The following is a 23,525-nucleotide window of genomic DNA, read 5'->3' on the forward strand; positions in this document are numbered from 1 at the left end:
TAGAACCTACTGGAATACATCTATAGAGTAAACCCTAGTGGAATACATCTATAGAGTAGAACCTAGTAGTATAGATCTATAGAGTAGAACCTAGTAGTATAGATCTATAGAGTAGAACCTAGTAGAATAGATCTATAGAGTAGAACATAATAGTATAGATCTATAGAGTAGAACCTAGTAGTATAGATCTATAGAGTAGAACCTACTGGAATACATCTATAGAGTAGAACCTAGTAGAATAGATTTATAGAGTAGAACCTAGTGGAATACATCTATAGAGTACAACCTAGTCATATAGATCTATAGAGTAGAACCTAGTAGTATAGATCTATAGAGTAGAACCTAGTAGTATAGATCTATAGAGTAGAACATAGTAGTATAGATCTATAGAGTAGAACCTACTGGAATACATCTATAGAGTAGAATATGTCTATAGAGCAGAACCTAGTAGAATACATCTATAGAGTACAACCTAGTAGAATACATCTATAGAGTAGAATATATCTATCGAGCAGAACACATCTATAGAACCTAGAAGAATACATCTGGCAGGTAGCCTAGTGGCTAAGAGTGTTGGGTCAATATCTGAAAGGTTGGTGGTTTGAATCACCCAGCTGATAAATCTGTTGATGTGCCCTTGAGCAAGGCACTTAACCCTAGTTGCTCTGGATAAGAGCATCTGATAAATTACAAAAAAAGAATTATGTATATAGAGTAGAATCGAAGACAGATGTATTTGATAGGTCTGAATGGTATCATGTATGCATGACATTGAGTGAACAAATGACCGGTAACAAGCTAAATAAATAATCATTATGTCTCAGCCAGTGGTTATATATGGCAAGTGTTTCAATGTGAAGAGAAGTACAGCATGAGGCAAGTGTGATTTCCAACAGCTTGAGTTAACAACTCCATTTCAGCTGAGCTTGTTTTAGTCTAACTAGCTTTTGTGACACTGTTCGAGCGCAGGGTTTTGATTTGAGCACGACATAATTGTCCATCATTCTAAGGCTAATAATACCTTGTTATGTCATTGCAATGAAAACAACATTCAAAGCCATCAGACAGCTTTATAGCCCAAATTGTGTTTACACAGGCGACATATATTTTCCAATTTCTAATCATCTTTCCAACAGAGCTCCAGTTACAAGTTTAAACATCCTACTCATATAAAAATTGATTAGCTATATACAAACAGAAAACTATACAACTATATATATATATATATATATATATATCATTGCAGATGGCAGTTACCAAACATTGATATGATAAAAAACAACCATGATAACTAATGATTATTCCCATGAATGACCAGACCAGCAGGGATAACAACTTCTTGCCTGAGGCCTGACATTCAATATTAAAAAGGCCTGAGGTGATGAGCATTGAATAGTGCAGGAACATATCATACACCACTACAGTAGATCAGTTCATATCTTCCTATGAGACTTTGCTCCTCAACTCTGACAAGGAATTTTAAGTGAATGTTAATTTCTGATGCAAATCAAAGTTTTACTAGAAATATATTTTTCTCTAGCATAAGGGAGGGACAGAACAGTGGACAATGAAGTAGTTGTTAATCAGGTCCTACTAATTTCCCAGAATGGCACTCAATACTCCAAACAGCTACTAAAAACAACCCCAAAATGTGTGGGGAATTTTGGGTTAAGCCTATAGAAGGACTCATAATGTCCTTCCGCAGTTATCACATGTAGCCTCAATTAAGCAAGCTAACAAACAAATATAAAAGAGGTGTGGCCCATGAGGGGCCAGCTGCACTCCAAACTTCCGATCCCATGGTTTCATTTCCAGATTGATATAAACTAAGAACAATGGGAACGTTACAGCAGGTTCTTTGTGTGTTTAATGTCTGGAAAATCTGTAATGCTCACAATTATCACCATTAGACTCTTCAATAAAAAGACTAGAACTGCCTGGGAGAAAATGGACAGTGACTTCACTTGTTGCTGCTTAGTGGAGAGTGTTAGAGAGGTTGACTATTAGGACGAACTGATTTAGGACAGAGCTTTATAATGTTGTTCTCCTAGCACATGGGCATTTCGCTGTCACTACTGTCATGTCACCTTTCTTCCATTCTTAGACAAGCTCACTTAATTGACAGAGGAAACAGTAGCCCTTCTCAGTTTTGTTTGGATTTTCTTGTCAATGAATTGATGGTGCTAAACCAAACAATCAATGATTGGGACTGCACTGACAGCACAAACATCTAGGCCATATACAGATAAATGCAGATAAAATCTGCTAGGAGAACAACATAATACATTATGTATTGTCATGTGAATCTGCTAGCACATTCAGTATACAAATCCTAAAATGTGTGCAGCGCTAATCTCTGTTATAGTCCAGGCAGCAGCTTTCATGTTGAGGTGGAGGTTTAACTCACACACAGTATCAAACAACGTACTGCAGGACAACAATAATTAAAACAGCTGCTGGACAGGGAGAAAATGGTTTAGGGACACAGATGCAGAAAAGAAGTGAATAGTCCTCGGCTCTTACATTGCCCAAGGAGAATGGCTTGGAGCCATAATGAAATGAAAGTCACAGAAAATGGCACATCAGAGTAGCCCCAGCCATACATCAAATCAATCAAATTTTCTTTGTCACATGCGCCGAATACAACAGGTGTAGGTAGACCTTGTCATGAAATGCTAACTTACGACACCTTAACCAACAATGTAGTTCAAGAAAAATAGTTAAGAAAATATTTACAAAATAAACTAAAGTAAAAAATAAAATAAAAAGTAACACAATAAAATAACAATAACGAGGCTAGAAACAGGGGGTACCGGTACCAAGTCAATGTGCAGGAGTACAGGTTAGTCAATGTCATTGGGGGGGGGAAAACACCTGTATATAGGTAGTATATACCTGCATATACGAGGTATATTCTACCTAGTATATACAGTGCCTTGCAAAAGTATTCACCCCCTTGGTGTTTTTCCTATTTTGTTGCATTACAACCTGTAATTTAAATAGATTTTTATTTGGATTTTATATAATGGACATACACAAAATAGTCCAAATTGGTCAAGTGAAAGAAAATGTAAAACATTTAAAAGAAATGAAAGAATTCTAAAAAAATAAAAAACTGAAAAGTAGTGAGTGCATATGTATTCACCCCCTTTGCTATGAAGACCCTAAATAAGATCTGGTGCAACCAATTGCCTCCAGAAGTCACATAATTAGTTAAATAAAGTCCACCTGTGTGCAATCTAAGTGTCACATGATCTGTCACATGATCTCAGTATATATACACCTGTTCTTAAAGCCCCAGAATCTGCCACACCACTAAGCAAGGGACACTATGAAGACCAAGGAGCTCTCCAAACAGGTCAGGGACAAAGTTGTGGAGAAGTACAGATCAGGGTTATAAAAAAATACCTGAAACTTTGAACATCCCTCAGAGCACCATTAAATCCATTATTAAAAAATGGAAAGAATATGGCACCACAACAAACTCGCCAAGAGAGAGCTGCCCAGCAAAACTCACAGGCAAGGAGGGCATTAATCAGAGAGGCAACAAAGAGACCAAAGATAACCCTGAAGAAGCTGCAAAGCTCCACAGCGGAGATTGGAGTATGTGTCCATAGGGCCACTTTAAGCTTTACACTCCACAGAGCTGGGCTTCACGGAAGAGTGGCCAGAAAAAAATAAGCAAACAAGTTTGGTGTTCACCAAAAGGCATGTGGGAGACTCCCCAAACATATGGAAGAAGGAACTCTGGTCAGTTGAGACTAAAATTGAGCTTTTTGGCCAACAAGGAAAATGCTATGTCTGGCGCAAACCCAACACCTCTCATCACCCCGAGAACACCGTCACCACAGTGAAGCATGGTGGTGGCAGCATCATGCTGTGGGGATGTTTTTCATCGGCAGGGACTGGCAAACTGGTCAGAATTGAAGCACTAAATGCAGGGAAATTACTGAGGGAAACCTGTTTTAGTCTTCCAGAGTTTTTAGACTGGGATTGAGGTTCACCTTCCAGCAGGACAATGACCCTAAGCATACTGCTAAAGCGACACTCGAGTGGTTTAAGAGGAAACATTTAAATGTCTTGGAATGGCCTAGTCAAAGCCCAGACCTCAATCCAATTGAGAATCTGTGGTATGACTTAAAGATGTCTGTACAGAAGCGGGAACCCATCCAACTTGAAGGAGCTGGGGCAGCGTCGCCTTGAAGAATGGCAAACATTTCCAGTGGCTAGATGTGCCAAGCTTATAGAGACATACCCCAAGAGACTTGCAGCTGTCATTGCTGCAAAAGGCTGCTCTACAAAGTATTGACTTTAGGAGGGTGAATAGTTATCCACGCTAAAGTTTTCTGTTTTTATGTCTTATTTCTTGTTTGTTTCACAATAAAAAATATTTTGCATCTTCAAAGTGTTGTGTAAATTAAATGATACAACCCCCCCAAATTCCATTTTAATTCCAGGTTGTAAGGCAACATAATAGGAAAAATGCCAAGGGGGGTGAATACTTTCACTATAGGTCGAGGATGGCAGGAAGCTTGGCCCCAGTGATGTACAGGGCCGTACGCACTACCCTCAGTAGTGCCTTACGGTCGGATGCCAAGCAATTGCCATACCAGGCGGTGATGCAACCTGTCAGGATGCGATAGAATAGATGGTGCAGCTGTAGAACCTTTTGAGAATCTGGCGACCCATGACAAATCTTTTCAGTCTCCTGAGGGGGAAAAGATGTTGCCATGCCCTTTTCATAACTGTTTGGTGTGTTTTGATCATGATAGTTTGTTGGTGATGTGGACACCAAGGAACTTGAAACTCTCGACCCGCTCCACTACATTTGTCTATGGCTGCGTTTACACAGGGAGCCAATTCCGATCTTTTCCGATCTAATTGGTCAAAAGACCCATTCGTGAAAAAAAAGATTGGAATTGGGCTGTCTGTGTAAATTTCATCCATAGACAAATGAATGACTGGGACTATACAGAATCCATCTACGATTTGAGATGACTTAAATGTCATCAGTAGTTATATATATATATCAGCTTCAGCTGTAATGAGACAACAATCAAGACATTTCATTTCAAGATAAAACAAGAGGCCTATAAGACTTTCAATAAAGGACCAGCATGCCTCAGTCAGGCTGATAATTAATGTTTATGAGGTATCAGGAGAATCAGCTAAAATAAACATCACAGATGGAGTACACAGAAATCATGAATAGTATGAAATTGATACTTCCACAATGCTACGTTAGGAGGGTCAAAACACATGTCCGGTCCTATGTGTTTACTGATGCACTTGTCATACAATTTAGTCAACCCTTTTTGTAAACTCCAGGCTGTGACTCATACTGACGGGATTCTAGTTCTGTGATGACGTCATTGGAAAGGAGTCTCATAACCAAAAACACTAATACTGTTTGGGCCCTCGAAAACAGAATTTAGAGTAGCCAAATAACATATGAAGAAACTACACACCAAATCAAAAAGCATTCATTCACATCCATCTGTTTGCGTTAAATACGATCAGCCATGCTGTTTGCTCACCAGATGTTTTTCCCATTGTCTTTCTTTATGTGCCACGGGCAACAAGAAAAACATTTGGTCAAGGGGAAATAGGGAGAGGTTTCCTCAGTTGAAGCCACTGGGGAGGGTTTATCCAGTCACTGTGGAGGGCTTACACACTTAAACGCCAAGGTTTTTAAGATCACATGCTATTTGACATATAAGAATTTTCTCACATTTTGTGTAATTGACCAAACGTGAAAAGCTGACATTGTTATTACGAATAGTGAAAATGATGGACTATGGTTCCTTATAGGAGGGAAGAGAACAGGAAGAGAACAGGGAGAGAACAATTTTGTTTAAGAGAATACATGCCTTGCAAGGTAAACTCATAACTATAACACCTTAGGTTATGTTTTATTTAACTAGGAGGGTCAGTTTAGAACAAATTCTTATTTACAATGACGGCCTACCCCGGCCAAATCCTAACCCAGACGACGCTGGGCCAATTGTGCGTCGCCCTATGGGACTCCAAATCACGGCCAGTTGTGATACAGCCTGGAATAGAACCAAGGTCTGTAGTGACGCCTCTCGCACTGAGATGCAGTGCCTTAGACCGCTGCGCCACTCGGGAGCCCCAATGTGGCTGCACTATAAGCTTATTTAGGCCCTGGAGAATTGAAAAGTCAGGCCTGCATGAACTTGTTAGTAATGTTATTGTTAAAGGTTCAATGCAGCCCTTATTATCTCAATATCAAATCATTTCTGGGTAACAATTAAGTACCTTACTGAGATTCAAAACCATAGTACCATCAAGCTGGAGGACCTGGGTCTCAACCTCGCCCTGTGCAATTGGGTCCTGGACTTTCTGACGGACTGCCCCCCAGGTGGTGAAGATAGGAAACAACATCTCCACTTCGCTGACCCTCAACACTGGGGCCCCACAAGGGTGCGTGCTCAGCCTCCTCCTGTACTCCCTGTTCACCCACAACTGCGTGGCCACGCACGACTCAAACTCAATCATCAAGTATGCAGACGACACAACAGTAGTGGGGTTGGTTACCAACAACGAAGAGAAAACAGGAAAACAACCTCTCACTCAACGTCATCAAAACAGAGATGATCGTGGACTTCAGGAAGCAGAAGAGGGAGCTACCCCCTATCCACATCGAAGGGACAGCAGTGGATAAGGTGGAAAGTTGTAAGTTCCTTGGCGTACACATCACAGATAAACTGAAATGGTCCACCCACACAGACAGTGTGGTGAAGAAGGCACAACAGCGCCTCTTCAACCTCAGGAGGCATACATATAAAAACACAGGGAAATCACATTTCTGACTGCACTGGGCCTTTAAGTAAGCTTTGTGGTTGGTATGGTACAGAAGTTGCATCCTGATCCACCCTGTTGAACATCTCCCACTGCATTAACTGTGCCATTATGGACCATTATTCAACACCACTCACATACTAACTTCGAGATCAATACAGCAATGTCTGTTTGCTTGGGCATGTGTGAGCAACTGGGTATTGAACCCAGGTTGTCTGCAAGACTACTGCGTTAGCCCATTGGGCTAAAGCCGTAAGGCATAAGCTCTTAGGGCTCAGTCAAGGTTAGGTTACTTATTGTGTAGGCTAGCTTGTTCACCAAACCTATATGTCCCTACTCTCTTTTGAAAAGAAAACAGATGTGCTGATCAGTATCTCTTCCATTGAAGATGTAGTTGATAGCGCTATAGCCCAGGGGTGGACACACTTTTTGGCTCAAGGGCCACATCGGATTGTAAAATTCAACGGAAGGCCACATTTTTTGGGGTGACCAATTATTTGTTAAAATCAGTTTGAAGGGGCCTCCCGAGTGGCGCAGCGGTCAAAGGCATTGCAAGGCAGTGCTTGAGGTGTCACTACAGACCTGGGTTCGATTATACATTTTTTTTAATGTCTCGCGGGCCAGATTGAAGTGCAAAACATTGATTGTTTGTTCAATAGTGAACTGTTATTGCGCCGTAAAAAAAAAAAATAGAGTACAACACCTGATCCAGAGCTGTTTTGTACTCGATTTTTTACGGGTTAGGGTTAGTTCACTATTGAACAAACAATCAATATTTTGCATGTCTTCCGGTTTGCATTGTCATTTAGTTGTGTCTATATTAATCAGGGTTCAAATATGAGTAATTGTTGAGTCCATCACTGATGGCCATAACGTAACCGTTTGTGATACAAAGTATTCGATTCTTGTCAAAGTAAATGTTACTTTCGTTTCGCCTCCAGCAGCTTGTTACATGTACATGCATTCAGAATCAGCTGCAATGATGTAGCTGCATATGCACGAGCACATTGGAGTGATGGGAAATACGACAGATATTTTTTTTCCGGAAAACCAACTCAAACTTGTTGAAAAGCTACATTTCAATAGGGTAAAGTTTTAAGAAATAATATAACGAGTGAAAATTGTCAGACATCGACTTCCTAAACAATTAGATAGCGGCACGCGCTTGAACGAGGAAAGTAGACTCACCACCGCTCGCATTTTGAGACAAGGTAGAGACAGACGTCTGGCCCATTCTGTCTTCAATTGACCGAAAAAGCAACAATCACGCGCTCCCCGAGGAACTTTTTTTTTCACCACAAAATCGTAGCCATCGCCTAATCCTAAAGTTCATTTCACCTACTTCAGGCAGTGGACAATTGTTGGGATAAAACTCTTGAAAAAACCGCTGGGTCTCAAAACCACTGATTCAGCTCAAGAATGCCTGTCATTCCTTTATGCAGATTAGTCTACTACCCGTCAGAGGTCGAGGGGAGGCAGTCTCTGTAGCCTACCTCCCCAACAGCCTACAACTGAGATGTAGATACCAGGTTTTCATGCATACAGTATAGAGACATTTTTCGAACACACAGTTACTGACACCACAATATCATTCCAGCGTTCAAAATCTTGAAATTCATGGCAGTTTGATGTTTGCAAACATCAATTTCTAAAATCCAAATAATCATGGCATAGTTTTAGTAACTTAGTAATACATATAAAATCAACACAAATCTTCAAACAGGTCTTTGAAAGCAGAATAGAAAGTTAGTTTAATACTTATATTTGGGCAATGGAAATCTTAAATCTACATATTATGGCTACCTGCAAAACTTTCTTACACTGTTGCAATCATCTGAATTGTTCCTCTTAGGCTACGGTTTCCTGAGAAGAAGAACAAAGCCCTGAGTGAGCTATATGGTCAGTGGGTGGGAACCTCTCAGGAAGGCTCTCCAATTCCCGCCCAGAGCTGACGGAAACCAGCCCTCTCCTGCCTCCAGACCCTCCCTGAGCATTGTGTCACAGGCAGCTACACTGTGAACGCCTCACCATAACCCATCTCCTCGTCGTCCCACCTCCTAAACCGTGTACAGTATCTCTGTTATTACAGCACACAAAGGCAGCACTGTACAATGAGCATATGCTGTTACTTTGGCCCTAAATGCTAATACTAAACTAAAAGATCACCACCCCTGAGCTTGTTCACACCACTTAAAAATACACCAAAGATGGCTGGCTCTATTTCCTTTCGAGGCATGAGGCTCAACCCCTGAGTGGACCTCTGTTGCAGTGAGCTCCAGCTTTTGACATGGGCGATACCATTCTGATGTGATAGTACTCGCAGGGACCCTATGGCAGGGCCTCAGCTGACACTCTAGCTGTGTGATGTGTGTTATCAGGAGATAAAATACTTTCACATACCAAAACCTGGATATACTAAACCATCCAGCACTGTCACACACACTGATTACAGCCTACACGTTGAGTAAGGGCATTGCCATTGTACATATAGGGAAACTGTGATTGTAGATACATTGTAATGTGCAAATAACTATTGTAATGGTGACAAGAGGGATCATTATAATCATGATTAATGACATGAATGTATGTACACAGTAGGGTCTATGGCGACAGGGTAGCCTAGTGGTTAGAGTGTTGGACTAGTAACCGGAAGGTTGCAAGTTCAAATCCCCGAGCTGACAAGGTACAAATCTGTCGTTCTGCCCCTGAACATGCAGTTAACCCACTGTTCCTAGGCCGTCATTGAAAATAAGAATTTGTTCTCAACTGACTTGCCTAGTTAAATAAAGGTTAAAAAAAATGTTTTTTAAATAAATAAAAATCTGAGAGAGGTTGTAAAAATCCATTGACCTTTGCAGACTGTTTGGTTTAGGTGCAAGGCTGACATCTACTGTTCAATGAAAATTCTGTCAACAAGGATATTCTAGAAACCATGCCATCAATCAATTTAACAGCAAAAATGTATGGACAAATCTTTAAGTAAAAGGCAAAATCTTTAAGAAAAGTCTTACCAAAATGTCCCAAAGTACATACAGAAACATAACATTAGCCTTATATTATCAAACACGAATCAAGGCTCATACATGCTTCTAACAAGAAAAGCATTGCCAGTCAGCTTTAAGTAAAGTGGCACATTGCTCTTGAGATGAAAGCCTGCCGTGGCATAGGGAGGAAATCACTAACGACTATAACCAAAGTGCAGTCTAAGTGCATATGGCAGACTAGATCCTCTACCACCCAACCTCTCCACAAGAACCCAAATACAGCCCTATGAATCTATCAATGCTAATACACTGATCCCCCAGACAGCCTCACTACTTATCCTCTGATGCCTTCCGTCAGTTCCTTAATGTATTGATAGGAGATGTTGGCAACACATAGCCTACTTTTACAAATTACTAGGTAAATACTTTAAATACTAGGTTATAATCCGTACAAAAAGTATATTGTTTCAATACGTGAAAGGAAGTTCTGTATGGCCTAATCACTATTCTATGCTAGTATCAATTACTACTCAGTATAATCCTAGTTATTCATTATGAAGAAGGCCCAGTAGTAGGAAGGGAAATGGATAATGGATATGCAGTACCAGTCAAAAGTTTGGACACACCTACTCATTCCAGGGTTTTTCTTTAGTTTTACTATTTTCTAAATTGCAGAATAATAGTGAAGACATTAAAACCATGAAATAACGCATACGGAATCATGTAGTAACCGAAAAAGTGTTAAACAAATCAAAATATATTTGAGATTCTTCAAAGTAGCCACTCTTCGCCTTGATGACAGCTTTGCACACTCTCTGGATTCTCTCAAACAACTTCATGAGGTAGTCACCTGGAATGCATTTCAATTAACACATGTGCCTTGTTAAAAGTTAATTTGTGGAATTTATTTTTTCTTAATGCGTTTGATCCAATCAGTTGTGTTGTGACAAGGTAGGGGTGGTATCCAGAAGATAACTCTATTTGGTAAAAGAACAAGTCCATTTATGTCAAGAAAAACTCAAATAAGCAAAGAGAAACCATCATTACTTTAAGACATGTAGGTCAGTCAATACAGAAAATTTCAAAAACTTTGCAGACAGTGCCGTCGCAAAAACCATCAAGCGCTATGATGAAACTGGCTCTCATGAGGACTGCCACAGGAATGAAAGACCCAGAGTTAAATCTGCTGCAGAGCATACATTCATTAGAGTTACCATTCTCAGAAATTTCAGCCCAAATAAATACTTCACAGAGTTCAAGTAACAGACATCTCAACATCAACTGTTCAGAGGAGACTGTGTGAATCAGGCCTTCATGGTCGAATTGCTGCAAAGAAACCACTACTAAAGGACACCAGTAAGAAGAAGAGACTTGTTTGGACCAAGAAACACGAGCAATGGACATTAGACCGGTGGAAATCTGTCCTTTGGTCTGATGAATCCAAATTTGAGATTTTTCCAACCCCCGTGTCTTTGTGAGATGCAGAGTAGGTGAACAGATGATCTCCGCATGTGTGGTTCCAACCGTGAAGCATGGAGGAGGAGTTGTGATGTTGTGGGGGTGTTTTGCTGTTGACACTGTCTGTGATTTATTTAGAATTCAAGGCACACTTAACCAGCATGGCTACCACAGCATTCTGCAGCTATACACCATCCCATCTGGTTAGCGCTAAGTGGGACTATCATTTATTTCTCAACAGGACAATGACCCAAAACACACCTCCAGGTTGTGTAAGAGATATTTGACCAAGAAGGAGAGTGATGGAGTGCTGCATCAGATGACCTGGCCTTCACAATCAACCGACCTCAACGCAATTGAAATGGTTTGGGATGAGTTGAAGCTGGTTGAGAAAATGCCAAGAGTGTGCAATGGATAATGGATATATGTATTTATGTTGTTACAGTATACCTCACTCATTGACTAATGGATATATGTATTCATCTTATTACAGTATACCCCACTCATTGACTAATGGATATATGTATTTATGTTATTACAGTATACCCCACTCATTGACTAATGGATATATGTATTTATGTTATTACAGTATACCTCACTCATTGACTAATGGATATATGTATTCATGTTATTACAGTATACCCCACTCATTGACTAATGGATATATGTATTTATGTTATTACAGTATACCCCACTCATTGACTAATGGATATATGTATTTATGTTATTACAGTATACCTCACTCATTGACTAATGGATATATGTATTCATGTTATTACAGTATACCCCACTCATTGACTAATGGATATATGTATTTATGTTATTACAGTATACCTCACTCATTGACTAATGGATATATGTATTTATGTTATTACAGTATACCCCACTCATTGACTAATGGATATATGTATTTATGTTATTACAGTATACCCCACTCATTGACTAATGGATATATGTATTTATGTTATTACAGTATACCCCACTCATTGACTAATGGATATATGTATTTATGTTATTACAGTATACCTCACTCATTGACTAATGGATATATGTATTCATGTTATTACAGTATACCCCACTCATTGACTAATGGATATATGTATTTATGTTATTACAGTATACCTCACTCATTGACTAATGGATATATGTATTCATGTTATTACAGTATACCTCACTCATTGACTAATGGATATATGTATTTATGTTGTTACAGTATACCTCACTCATTGACTAATGGATATATGTATTCATGTTATTACAGTATACCTCACTCATTGACTAATGGATATATGTATTTATGTTGTTACAGTATACCTCACTCATTGACTAATGGATATATGTCTTCATGTTGTTACAGTATACCTCACTCATTGACTAATGGATATATGTATTTATGTTGTTACAGTATACCCCACTCATTGACTAATGGATATATGTATTCATGTTATTACAGTATACCTCACTCATTGACTAATGGATATATGTATTTATGTTGTTACAGTATACCTCACTCATTGACTAATGGATATATGTATTCATGTTATTACAGTATACCTCACTCATTGACTAATGGATATATGTATTCATGTTATTACAGTATAACTCACTCATTGACTAATGGATATATGTATTCATGTTATTACAGTATACCTCACTCATTGACTAATGGATATATGTATTTATGTTGTTACAGTATACCCCACTCATTGACTAATGGATATATGTATTTATGTTGTTACAGTATACCCCACTCATTGACTAATGGATATATGTATTCATGTTATTACAGTATACCTCACTCATTGACTAATGGATATATGTATTTATGTTATTACAGTATACCCCACTCATTGACTAATGGATATATGTATTTATGTTGTTACAGTATACCTCACTCATTGACTAATGGATATATGTATTCATGTTATTACAGTATACCCCACTCATTGACTAATGGATATATGTATTCATGTTATTACAGTATACCCCACTCATTGACTAATGGATATATGTATTCATGTTATTACAGTATACCCCACTCATTGACTAATGGATATATGTATTTATGTTATTACAGTATACCTCACTCATTGACTAATGGATATATGTCTTCATGTTATTACAGTATACCCCACTCATTGACTAATGGATATATGTCTTCATGTTATTACAGTATACCCCACTCATTGACTAATGGATATATGTATTCATGTTGTTACAGTATACCTCACTCATTGACTAATGGATATATGTATTTATGTTGTTACAGTATACCTCACTCATTGACTAATGGATATATGTATTCATGTTATTACAGTATACCTCACTCATTGACTAATGGATATATGTATTCATGTTATTACAGTATACCCCACTCATTGACTAATGGATATATGTATTTATGTTGTTACAGTATAACTCACTCATTGACTAATGGATATATGTATTTATGTTATTACAGTATACCTCACTCATTGACTAATGGATATATGTATTTATGTTGTTACAGTATACCCCACCCATTGACTAATGGATATATGTATTTATGTTATTACAGTATACCTCACTCATTGACTAATGGATATATGTATTTATGTTATTACAGTATACCCCACTCATTGACTAATGGATATATGTATTCATGTTATTATAGTATACCTCACTCATTGACTAATGGATATATGTATTCATGTTATTACAGTATACCTCACTCATTGACTAATGGATATATGTATTTATGTTATTACAGTATACCCCACTCATTGACTAATGGATATATGTCTTCATGTTATTACAGTATACCTCACTCATTGACTAATGGATATATGTATTCATGTTATTACAGTATACCTCACTCATTGACTAATGGATATATGTATTTATGTTATTACAGTATACCTCACTCATTGACTAATGGATATATGTATTTATGTTGTTACAGTATACCCCACTCATTGACTAATGGATATATGTATTTATGTTGTTACAGTATACCCCACTCATTGACTAATGGATATATGTATTCATGTTATTACAGTATACCTCACTCATTGACTAATGGATATATGTATTTATGTTATTACAGTATACCCCACTCATTGACTAATGGATATATGTATTTATGTTGTTACAGTATACCTCACTCATTGACTAATGGATATATGTATTCATGTTATTACAGTATACCTCACTCATTGACTAATGGATATATGTATTTATGTTATTACAGTATACCTCACTCATTGACTAATGGATATATGTCTTCATGTTATTACAGTATACCCCACTCATTGACTAATGGATATATGTCTTCATGTTATTACAGTATACCCCACTCATTGACTAATGGATATATGTATTCATGTTATTACAGTATACCTCACTCATTGACTAATGGATATATGTATTTATGTTGTTACAGTATACCTCACTCATTGACTAATGGATATATGTATTCATGTTATTACAGTATACCTCACTCATTGACTAATGGATATATGTATTCATGTTATTACAGTATACCTCACTCATTGACTAATGGATATATGTATTCATGTTATTACAGTATACCCCACTCATTGACTAATGGATATATGTATTTATGTTGTTACAGTATAACTCACTCATTGACTAATGGATATATGTATTTATGTTATTACAGTATACCTCACTCATTGACTAATGGATATATGTATTTATGTTGTTACAGTATACCCCACCCATTGACTAATGGATATATGTATTTATGTTATTACAGTATACCTCACTCATTGACTAATGGATATATGTATTTATGTTGTTACAGTATACCCCACTCATTGACTAATGATATATGTATTCATGTTATTACAGTATACCTCACTCATTGACTAATGGATATATGTATTTATGTTGTTACAGTATACCCCACTCATTGACTAATGGATATATGTCTTCATGTTATTACAGTATACCCCACTCATTGACTAATGGATATATGTATTTATGTTATTACAGTATACCCCACTCATTGACTAATGGATATATGTATTCATGTTATTACAGTATACCTCACTCATTGACTAATGGATATATGTATTCATGTTATTACAGTATACCCCACTCATTGACTAATGGATATATGTATTTATGTTGTTACAGTATACCTCACTCATTGACTAATGGATATATGTATTTATGTTGTTACAGTATACCTCACTCATTGACTAATGGATATATGTATTCATGTTATTACAGTATACCTCACTCATTGACTAATGGATATATGTATTTATGTTATTACAGTATACCCCACTCATTGACTAATGGATATATGTATTCATGTTATTACAGTATACCCCACTCATTGACTAATGGATATATGTCTTCATGTTATTACAGTATACCCCACTCATTGACTAATGGATATATGTATTCATGTTATTACAGTATACCCCACTCATTGACTAATGGATATATGTATTTATGTTATTACAGTATACCCCACTCATTGACTAATGGATATATGTATTTATGTTGTTACAGTATACCTCACTCATTGACTAATGGATATATGTATTCATGTTATTACAGTATACCCCACTCATTGACTAATGGATATATGTATTTATGTTATTACAGTATACCTCACTCATTGACTAATGGATATATGTATTTATGTTGTTACAGTATACCCCACCCATTGACTAATGGATATATGTATTTATGTTATTACAGTATACCTCACTCATTGACTAATGGATATATGTATTTATGTTATTACAGTATACCCCACTCATTGACTAATGGATATATGTATTCATGTTATTACAGTATACCTCACTCATTGACTAATGGATATATGTATTCATGTTATTACAGTATACCTCACTCATTGACTAATGGATATATGTATTTATGTTATTACAGTATACCTCACTCATTGACTAATGGATATATGTATTTATGTTATTACAGTATACCTCACTCATTGACTAATGGATATATGTCTTCATGTTGTTACAGTATACCTCACTCATTGACTAATGGATATATGTATTTATGTTGTTACAGTATACCCCACTCATTGACTAATGGATATATGTATTTATGTTATTACAGTATACCTCACTCATTGACTAATGGATATATGTCTTCATGTTGTTACAGTATACCTCACTCATTGACTAATGGATATATGTATTTATGTTGTTACAGTATACCCCACTCATTGACTAATGGATATATGTATTTATGTTATTACAGTATACCTCACTCATTGACTAATGGATATATGTATTTATGTTGTTACAGTATACCTCACTCATTGACTAATGGATATATGTATTTATGTTATTACAGTATACCTCACTCATTGACTAATGGATATATGTATTCATGTTATTACAGTATACCCCACTCATTGACTAATGGATATATGTATTTATGTTGTTACAGTATACCTCACTCATTGACTAATGGATATATGTCTTCATGTTGTTACAGTATACCTCACTCATTGACTAATGGATATATGTATTTATGTTGTTACAGTATACCTCACTCATTGACTAATGGATATATGTATTTATGTTGTTACAGTATACCCCACTCATTGACTAATGGATATATGTATTCATGTTATTACAGTATACCTCACTCATTGACTAATGGATATATGTATTTATGTTATTACAGTATACCTCACTCATTGACTAATGGATATATGTATTTATGTTGTTACAGTATACCTCACTCATTGACTAATGGATATATGTATTCATGTTATTACAGTATACCTCACTCATTGACTAATGGATATATGTATTTATGTTGTTACAGTATACCCCACTCATTGACTAATGATATATGTATTCATGTTATTACAGTATACCTCACTCATTGACTAATGGATATATGTATTTATGTTGTTACAGTATACCCCACTCATTGACTAATGGATATATGTCTTCATGTTATTACAGTATACCCCACTCATTGACTAATGGATATATGTATTTATGTTATTACAGTATACCCCACTCATTGACTACTGGATATATGTATTCATGTTATTACAGTATACCTCACTCATTGACTAATGGATATATGTATTCATGTTATTACAGTATACCCCACTCATTGACTAATGGATATATGTATTTATGTTGTTACAGTATACCTCACTCATTGACTAATGGATATATGTATTTATGTTGTTACAGTATACCTCACTCATTGACTAATGGATATATGTATTCATGTTGTTACAGTATACCTCACTCATTGACTAATGGATATATGTATTTATGTTATTACAGTATACCCCACTCATTGACTAATGGATATATGTATTCATGTTATTACAGTATACCCCACTCATTGACTAATGGATATATGTCTTCATGTTATTACAGTATACCCCACTCATTGACTAATGGATATATGTATTTATGTTATTACAGTATACCCCACTCATTGACTAATGGATATATGTATTTACGTTGTTACAGTATACCTCACTCATTGACTAATGGATATATGTATTCATGTTATTGCAGTATACCCCACTCATTGACTAATGGATATATGTATTTATGTTGTTACAGTATACCTCACTCATTGACTAATGGATATATGTATTTATGTTATTACAGTATACCTCACTCATTGACTAATGGATATATGTATTTATGTTGTTACAGTATACCCCACTCATTGACTAATGGATATATGTATTTATGTTGTTACAGTATACCTCACTCATTGACTAATGGATATATGTATTCATGTTATTACAGTATACCCCACTCATTGACTAATGGATATATGTATTTATGTTGTTACATTATACCCCACTCATTGACTAATGGATATATGTCTTCATGTTATTACAGTATACCCCACTCATTGACTAATGGATATATGTATTTATGTTATTACAGTATACCCCACTCATTGACTAATGGATATATGTATTCATGTTATTACAGTATACCCCACTCATTGACTAATGGATATATGTATTCATGTTATTACAGTATACCCCACTCATTGACTAATGGATATATGTATTTATGTTGTTACAGTATACCTCACTCATTGACTAATGGATATATGTATTTATGTTGTTACAGTATACCTCACTCATTGACTAATGGATATATGTATTCATGTTATTACAGTATACCTCACTCATTGACTAATGGATATATGTATTCATGTTATTACAGTATACCTCACTCATTGACTAATGGATATATGTATTTATGTTATTACAGTATACCCCACTCATTGACTAATGGATATATGTATTCATGTTATTACAGTATACCTCACTCATTGACTAATGGATATATGTATTTATGTTATTACAGTATACCTCACTCATTGACTAATGGATATATGTATTTATGTTGTTACAGTATACCCCACTCATTGACTAATGGATATATGTATTTATATTATTACAGTATACCTCACTCATTGACTAATGGATATATGTATTTATGTTGTTACAGTATACCCCACTCATTGACTAATGGATATATGTCTTCATGTTATTACAGTATACCCCACTAATTGACTAATGGATATATGCATTCATGTTATTACAGTATACCCCACTCATTGACTAATGGATATATGTATTTATGTTGTTACAGTATACCTCACTCATTGACTAATGGATATATGTATTTATGTTATTACAGTATACCTCACTCATTGACTAATGGATATATGTATTTATGTTGTTACAGTATACCTCACTCATTGACTAATGGATATATGTATTCATGTTATTACAGTATACCTCACTCATTGACTAATGGATATATGTATTTATGTTATTACAGTATACCTCACTCATTGACTAATGGATATATGTGTTCATGTTATTACAGTATACCCCACTCACTGACTAATGGATAAATGTCTTCATGTTATTACAGTATACCCCACTCATTGACTAATGGATATATGTATTCATGTTATTACAGTATACCTCACTCATTGACTAATGGATATATGTATTTATGTTGTTACAGTATACCTCACTCATTGACTAATGGATATATGTATTTATGTTGTTACAGTATACCCCACTCATTGACTAATGGATATATGTCTTCATGTTATTACAGTATACCTCACTCATTGACTAATGGATATATGTCTTCATGTTATTACAGTATACCTCACTCATTGACTAATGGATATATGTATTTATGTTGTTACAGTATACCCCACTCATTGACTAATGGATATATGTATTTATGTTATTACAGTATACCCCACTCATTGACTAATGGATATATGTATTCATGTTATTACAGTATACCTCACTCATTGACTAATGGATATATGTCTTCATGTTGTTACAGTATACCCCACTCATTGACTAATGGATATATGTCTTCATGTTATTACAGTATACCCCACTCATTGACTAATGGATATATGTATTTATGTTGTTACAGTATACCTCACTCATTGACTAATGGATATATGTATTCATGTTATTACAGTATACCTCAATCATTGACTAATGGATATATGTATTCATGTTATTACAGTATACCTCACTCATTGACTAATGGATATATGTCTTCATGTTATTACAGTATACCTCACTCATTGACTAATGGATATATGTCTTCATGTTATTACAGTATACCTCACTCATTGACTAATGGATATATGTATTTATGTTGTTACAGTATACCTCACTCATTGACTAATGGATATATGTCTTCATGTTATTACAGTATACCCCACTCATTGACTAATGGATATATGTCTTCATGTTATTACAGTATACCTCACTCATTGACTAATGGATATATGTATTCATGTTATTACAGTATACCTCACTCATTGACTAATGGATATATGTCTTCATGTTATTACAGTATACCTCACTCATTGAGTAATGGATATATGTATTTATGTTATTACAGTATACCTCACTCATTGACTAATGGATGTATGTATTCATGTTATTACAGTATACCTCACTCATTGACTAATGGATATATGCATTCATGTTATTACAGTATACCTCACTCATTGACTAATGGATATATGTATTTATGTTGTTACAGTATACCCCACTCATTGACTAATGTATATATGTATTCATGTTATTACAGTATACCCCACTCATTGACTAATGGATATATGTATTCATGTTATTACAGTATACCTCACTCATTGACTAATGGATATATGTATTTATGTTGTTACAGTATACCTCACTCATTGACTAATGGATATATGTATTTATGTTGTTACAGTATACCCCACTCATTGACTAATGGATATATGTCTTCATGTTATTACAGTATACCTCACTCATTGACTAATGGATATATGTCTTCATGTTATTACAGTATACCTCACTCATTGACTAATGGATATATGTATTTATGTTGTTACAGTATACCTCACTCATTGACTAATGGATATATGTCTTCATGTTATTACAGTATACCTCACTCATTGACTAATGGATATATGTATTCATGTTATTACAGTATACCCCACTCATTGACTAATGGATATATGTATTCATGTTATTACAGTATACCTCACTCATTGACTAATGGATATATGTATTCATGTTATTACCGTATACCCCACTCATTGACTAATGGATATATGTATTTATGTTATTACAGTATACCTCACTCATTGACTAATGGATATATGTATTTATGTTGTTACAGTATACCCCACTCATTGACTAATGGATATATGTCTTCATGTTATTACAGTATACCTCACTCATTGACTAATGGATATATGTCTTCATGTTATTACAGTATACCTCACTCATTGACTAATGGATATATGTATTTATGTTGTTACAGTATACCCCACTCATTGACTAATGGATATATGTCTTCATGTTATTACAGTATACCCCACTCATTGACTAATGGATATATGTATTCATGTTATTACAGTATACCTCACTCATTGACTAATGGATATATGTATTCATGTTATTACAGTATACCTCACTCATTGACTAATGGATATATGTATTCATGTTATTACAGTATACCTCACTCATTGACTAATGGATATATGTATTCATGTTATTACAGTATACCTCACTCATTGACTAATGGATATATGTATTCATGTTATTACAGTATACCCCACTCATTGACTAATGGATATATGTATTCATGTTATTACAGTATACCTCACTCATTGACTAATGGATATATGTATTCATGTTATTACAGTATACCTCACTCATTGACTAATGGATATATGTCTTCATGTTATTACAGTATACCCCACTCATTGACTAATGGATATATGTCTTCATGTTATTACAGTATACCTCACTCATTGACTAATGGATATATGTATTCATGTTATTACAGTATACCTCACTCATTGACTAATGGATATATGTCTTCATGTTATTACAGTATACCTCACTCATTGAGTAATGGATATATGTATTTATGTTATTACAGTATACCTCACTCATTGACTAATGGATATATGTATTCATGTTATTACAGTATACCTCACTCATTGACTAATGGATATATGCATTCATGTTATTACAGTATACCTCACTCATTGACTAATGGATATATGTATTTATGTTGTTACAGTATACCCCACTCATTGACTAATGTATATATGTATTCATGTTATTACAGTATACCCCACTCATTGACTAATGGATATATGTATTCATGTTATTACAGTATACCTCACTCATTGACTAATGGATATATGTATTTATGTTGTTACAGTATACCCCACTCATTGACTAATGGATATATGTCTTCATGTTATTACAGTATACCTCACTCATTGACTAATGGATATATGTCTTCATGTTATTACAGTATACCTCACTCATTGACTAATGGATATATGTATTTATGTTGTTACAGTATACCTCACTCATTGACTAATGGATATATGTCTTCATGTTATTACAGTATACCTCACTCATTGACTAATGGATATATGTATTCATGTTATTACAGTATACCCCACTCATTGACTAATGGATATATGTATTCATGTTATTACAGTATACCTCACTCATTGACTAATGGATATATGTATTTATGTTGTTACAGTATACCCCACTCATTGACTAATGGATATATGTCTTCATGTTATTACAGTATACCTCACTCATTGACTAATGGATATATGTCTTCATGTTATTACAGTATACCTCACTCATTGACTAATGGATATATGTATTTATGTTGTTACAGTATACCTCACTCATTGACTAATGGATATATGTCTTCATGTTATTACAGTATACCTCACTCATTGACTAATGGATATATGTATTCATGTTATTACAGTATACCCCACTCATTGACTAATGGATATATGTATTCATGTTATTACAGTATACCTCACTCATTGACTAATGGATATATGTATTCATGTTATTACCGTATACCCCACTCATTGACTAATGGATATATGTATTTATGTTATTACAGTATACCTCACTCATTGACTAATGGATATATGTATTTATGTTGTTACAGTATACCCCACTCATTGACTAATGGATATATGTCTTCATGTTATTACAGTATACCTCACTCATTGACTAATGGATATATGTCTTCATGTTATTACAGTATACCTCACTCATTGACTAATGGATATATGTATTTATGTTGTTACAGTATACCCCACTCATTGACTAATGGATATATGTCTTCATGTTATTACAGTATACCCCACTCATTGACTAATGGATATATGTCTTCATGTTATTACAGTATACCCCACTCATTGACTAATGGATATATGTATTCATGTTATTACAGTATACCTCACTCATTGACTAATGGATATATGTATTCATGTTATTACAGTATACCTCACTCATTGACTAATGGATATATGTATTCATGTTATTACAGTATACCTCACTCATTGACTAATGGATATATGTATTCATGTTATTACAGTATACCTCACTCATTGACTAATGGATATATGTATTCATGTTATTACAGTATACCCCACTCATTGACTAATGGATATATGTATTCATGTTATTACAGTATACCTCACTCATTGACTAATGGATATATGTATTCATGTTATTACAGTATACCTCACTCATTGACTAATGGATATATGTATTCATGTTATTACAGTATACCTCACTCATTGACTAATGGATATATGTATTCATGTTATTACAGTATACCTCACTCATTGACTAATGGATATATGTCTTCATGTTATTACAGTATACCTCAC

At 35.2% G+C, this 23,525-nt stretch overlaps 1 protein-coding gene across 5 annotated transcripts in view; it reads right to left on the reverse strand.

Annotated features, from left to right (window-relative positions):
• LOC118371011 (phosphatase and actin regulator 2-like) overlaps positions 1-23,525 on the reverse strand; it is an 89,816-nt gene that overhangs the window by 40,607 nt on the left and 25,684 nt on the right. For 2 of the 5 annotated variants that reach the window (XM_052471141.1, XM_052471131.1), the window contains exon 1: positions 8,011-8,263. The exons of the other annotated variants lie outside the window; for them this stretch is intronic. In XM_052471141.1, coding sequence (XP_052327101.1) covers positions 8,011-8,056 — 46 coding nt within the window. In that variant the 5' untranslated portion in view covers positions 8,057-8,263. Of the gene's footprint in view, positions 1-8,010; positions 8,264-23,525 lie in introns of those variants that run through there. 5 annotated transcript variants of the gene reach the window in all.

Source organism: Oncorhynchus keta, chromosome 2, assembly GCF_023373465.1.
Source record: "Oncorhynchus keta strain PuntledgeMale-10-30-2019 chromosome 2, Oket_V2, whole genome shotgun sequence".
NCBI classification, from domain to species: Eukaryota; Metazoa; Chordata; class Actinopteri; order Salmoniformes; family Salmonidae; genus Oncorhynchus; species Oncorhynchus keta.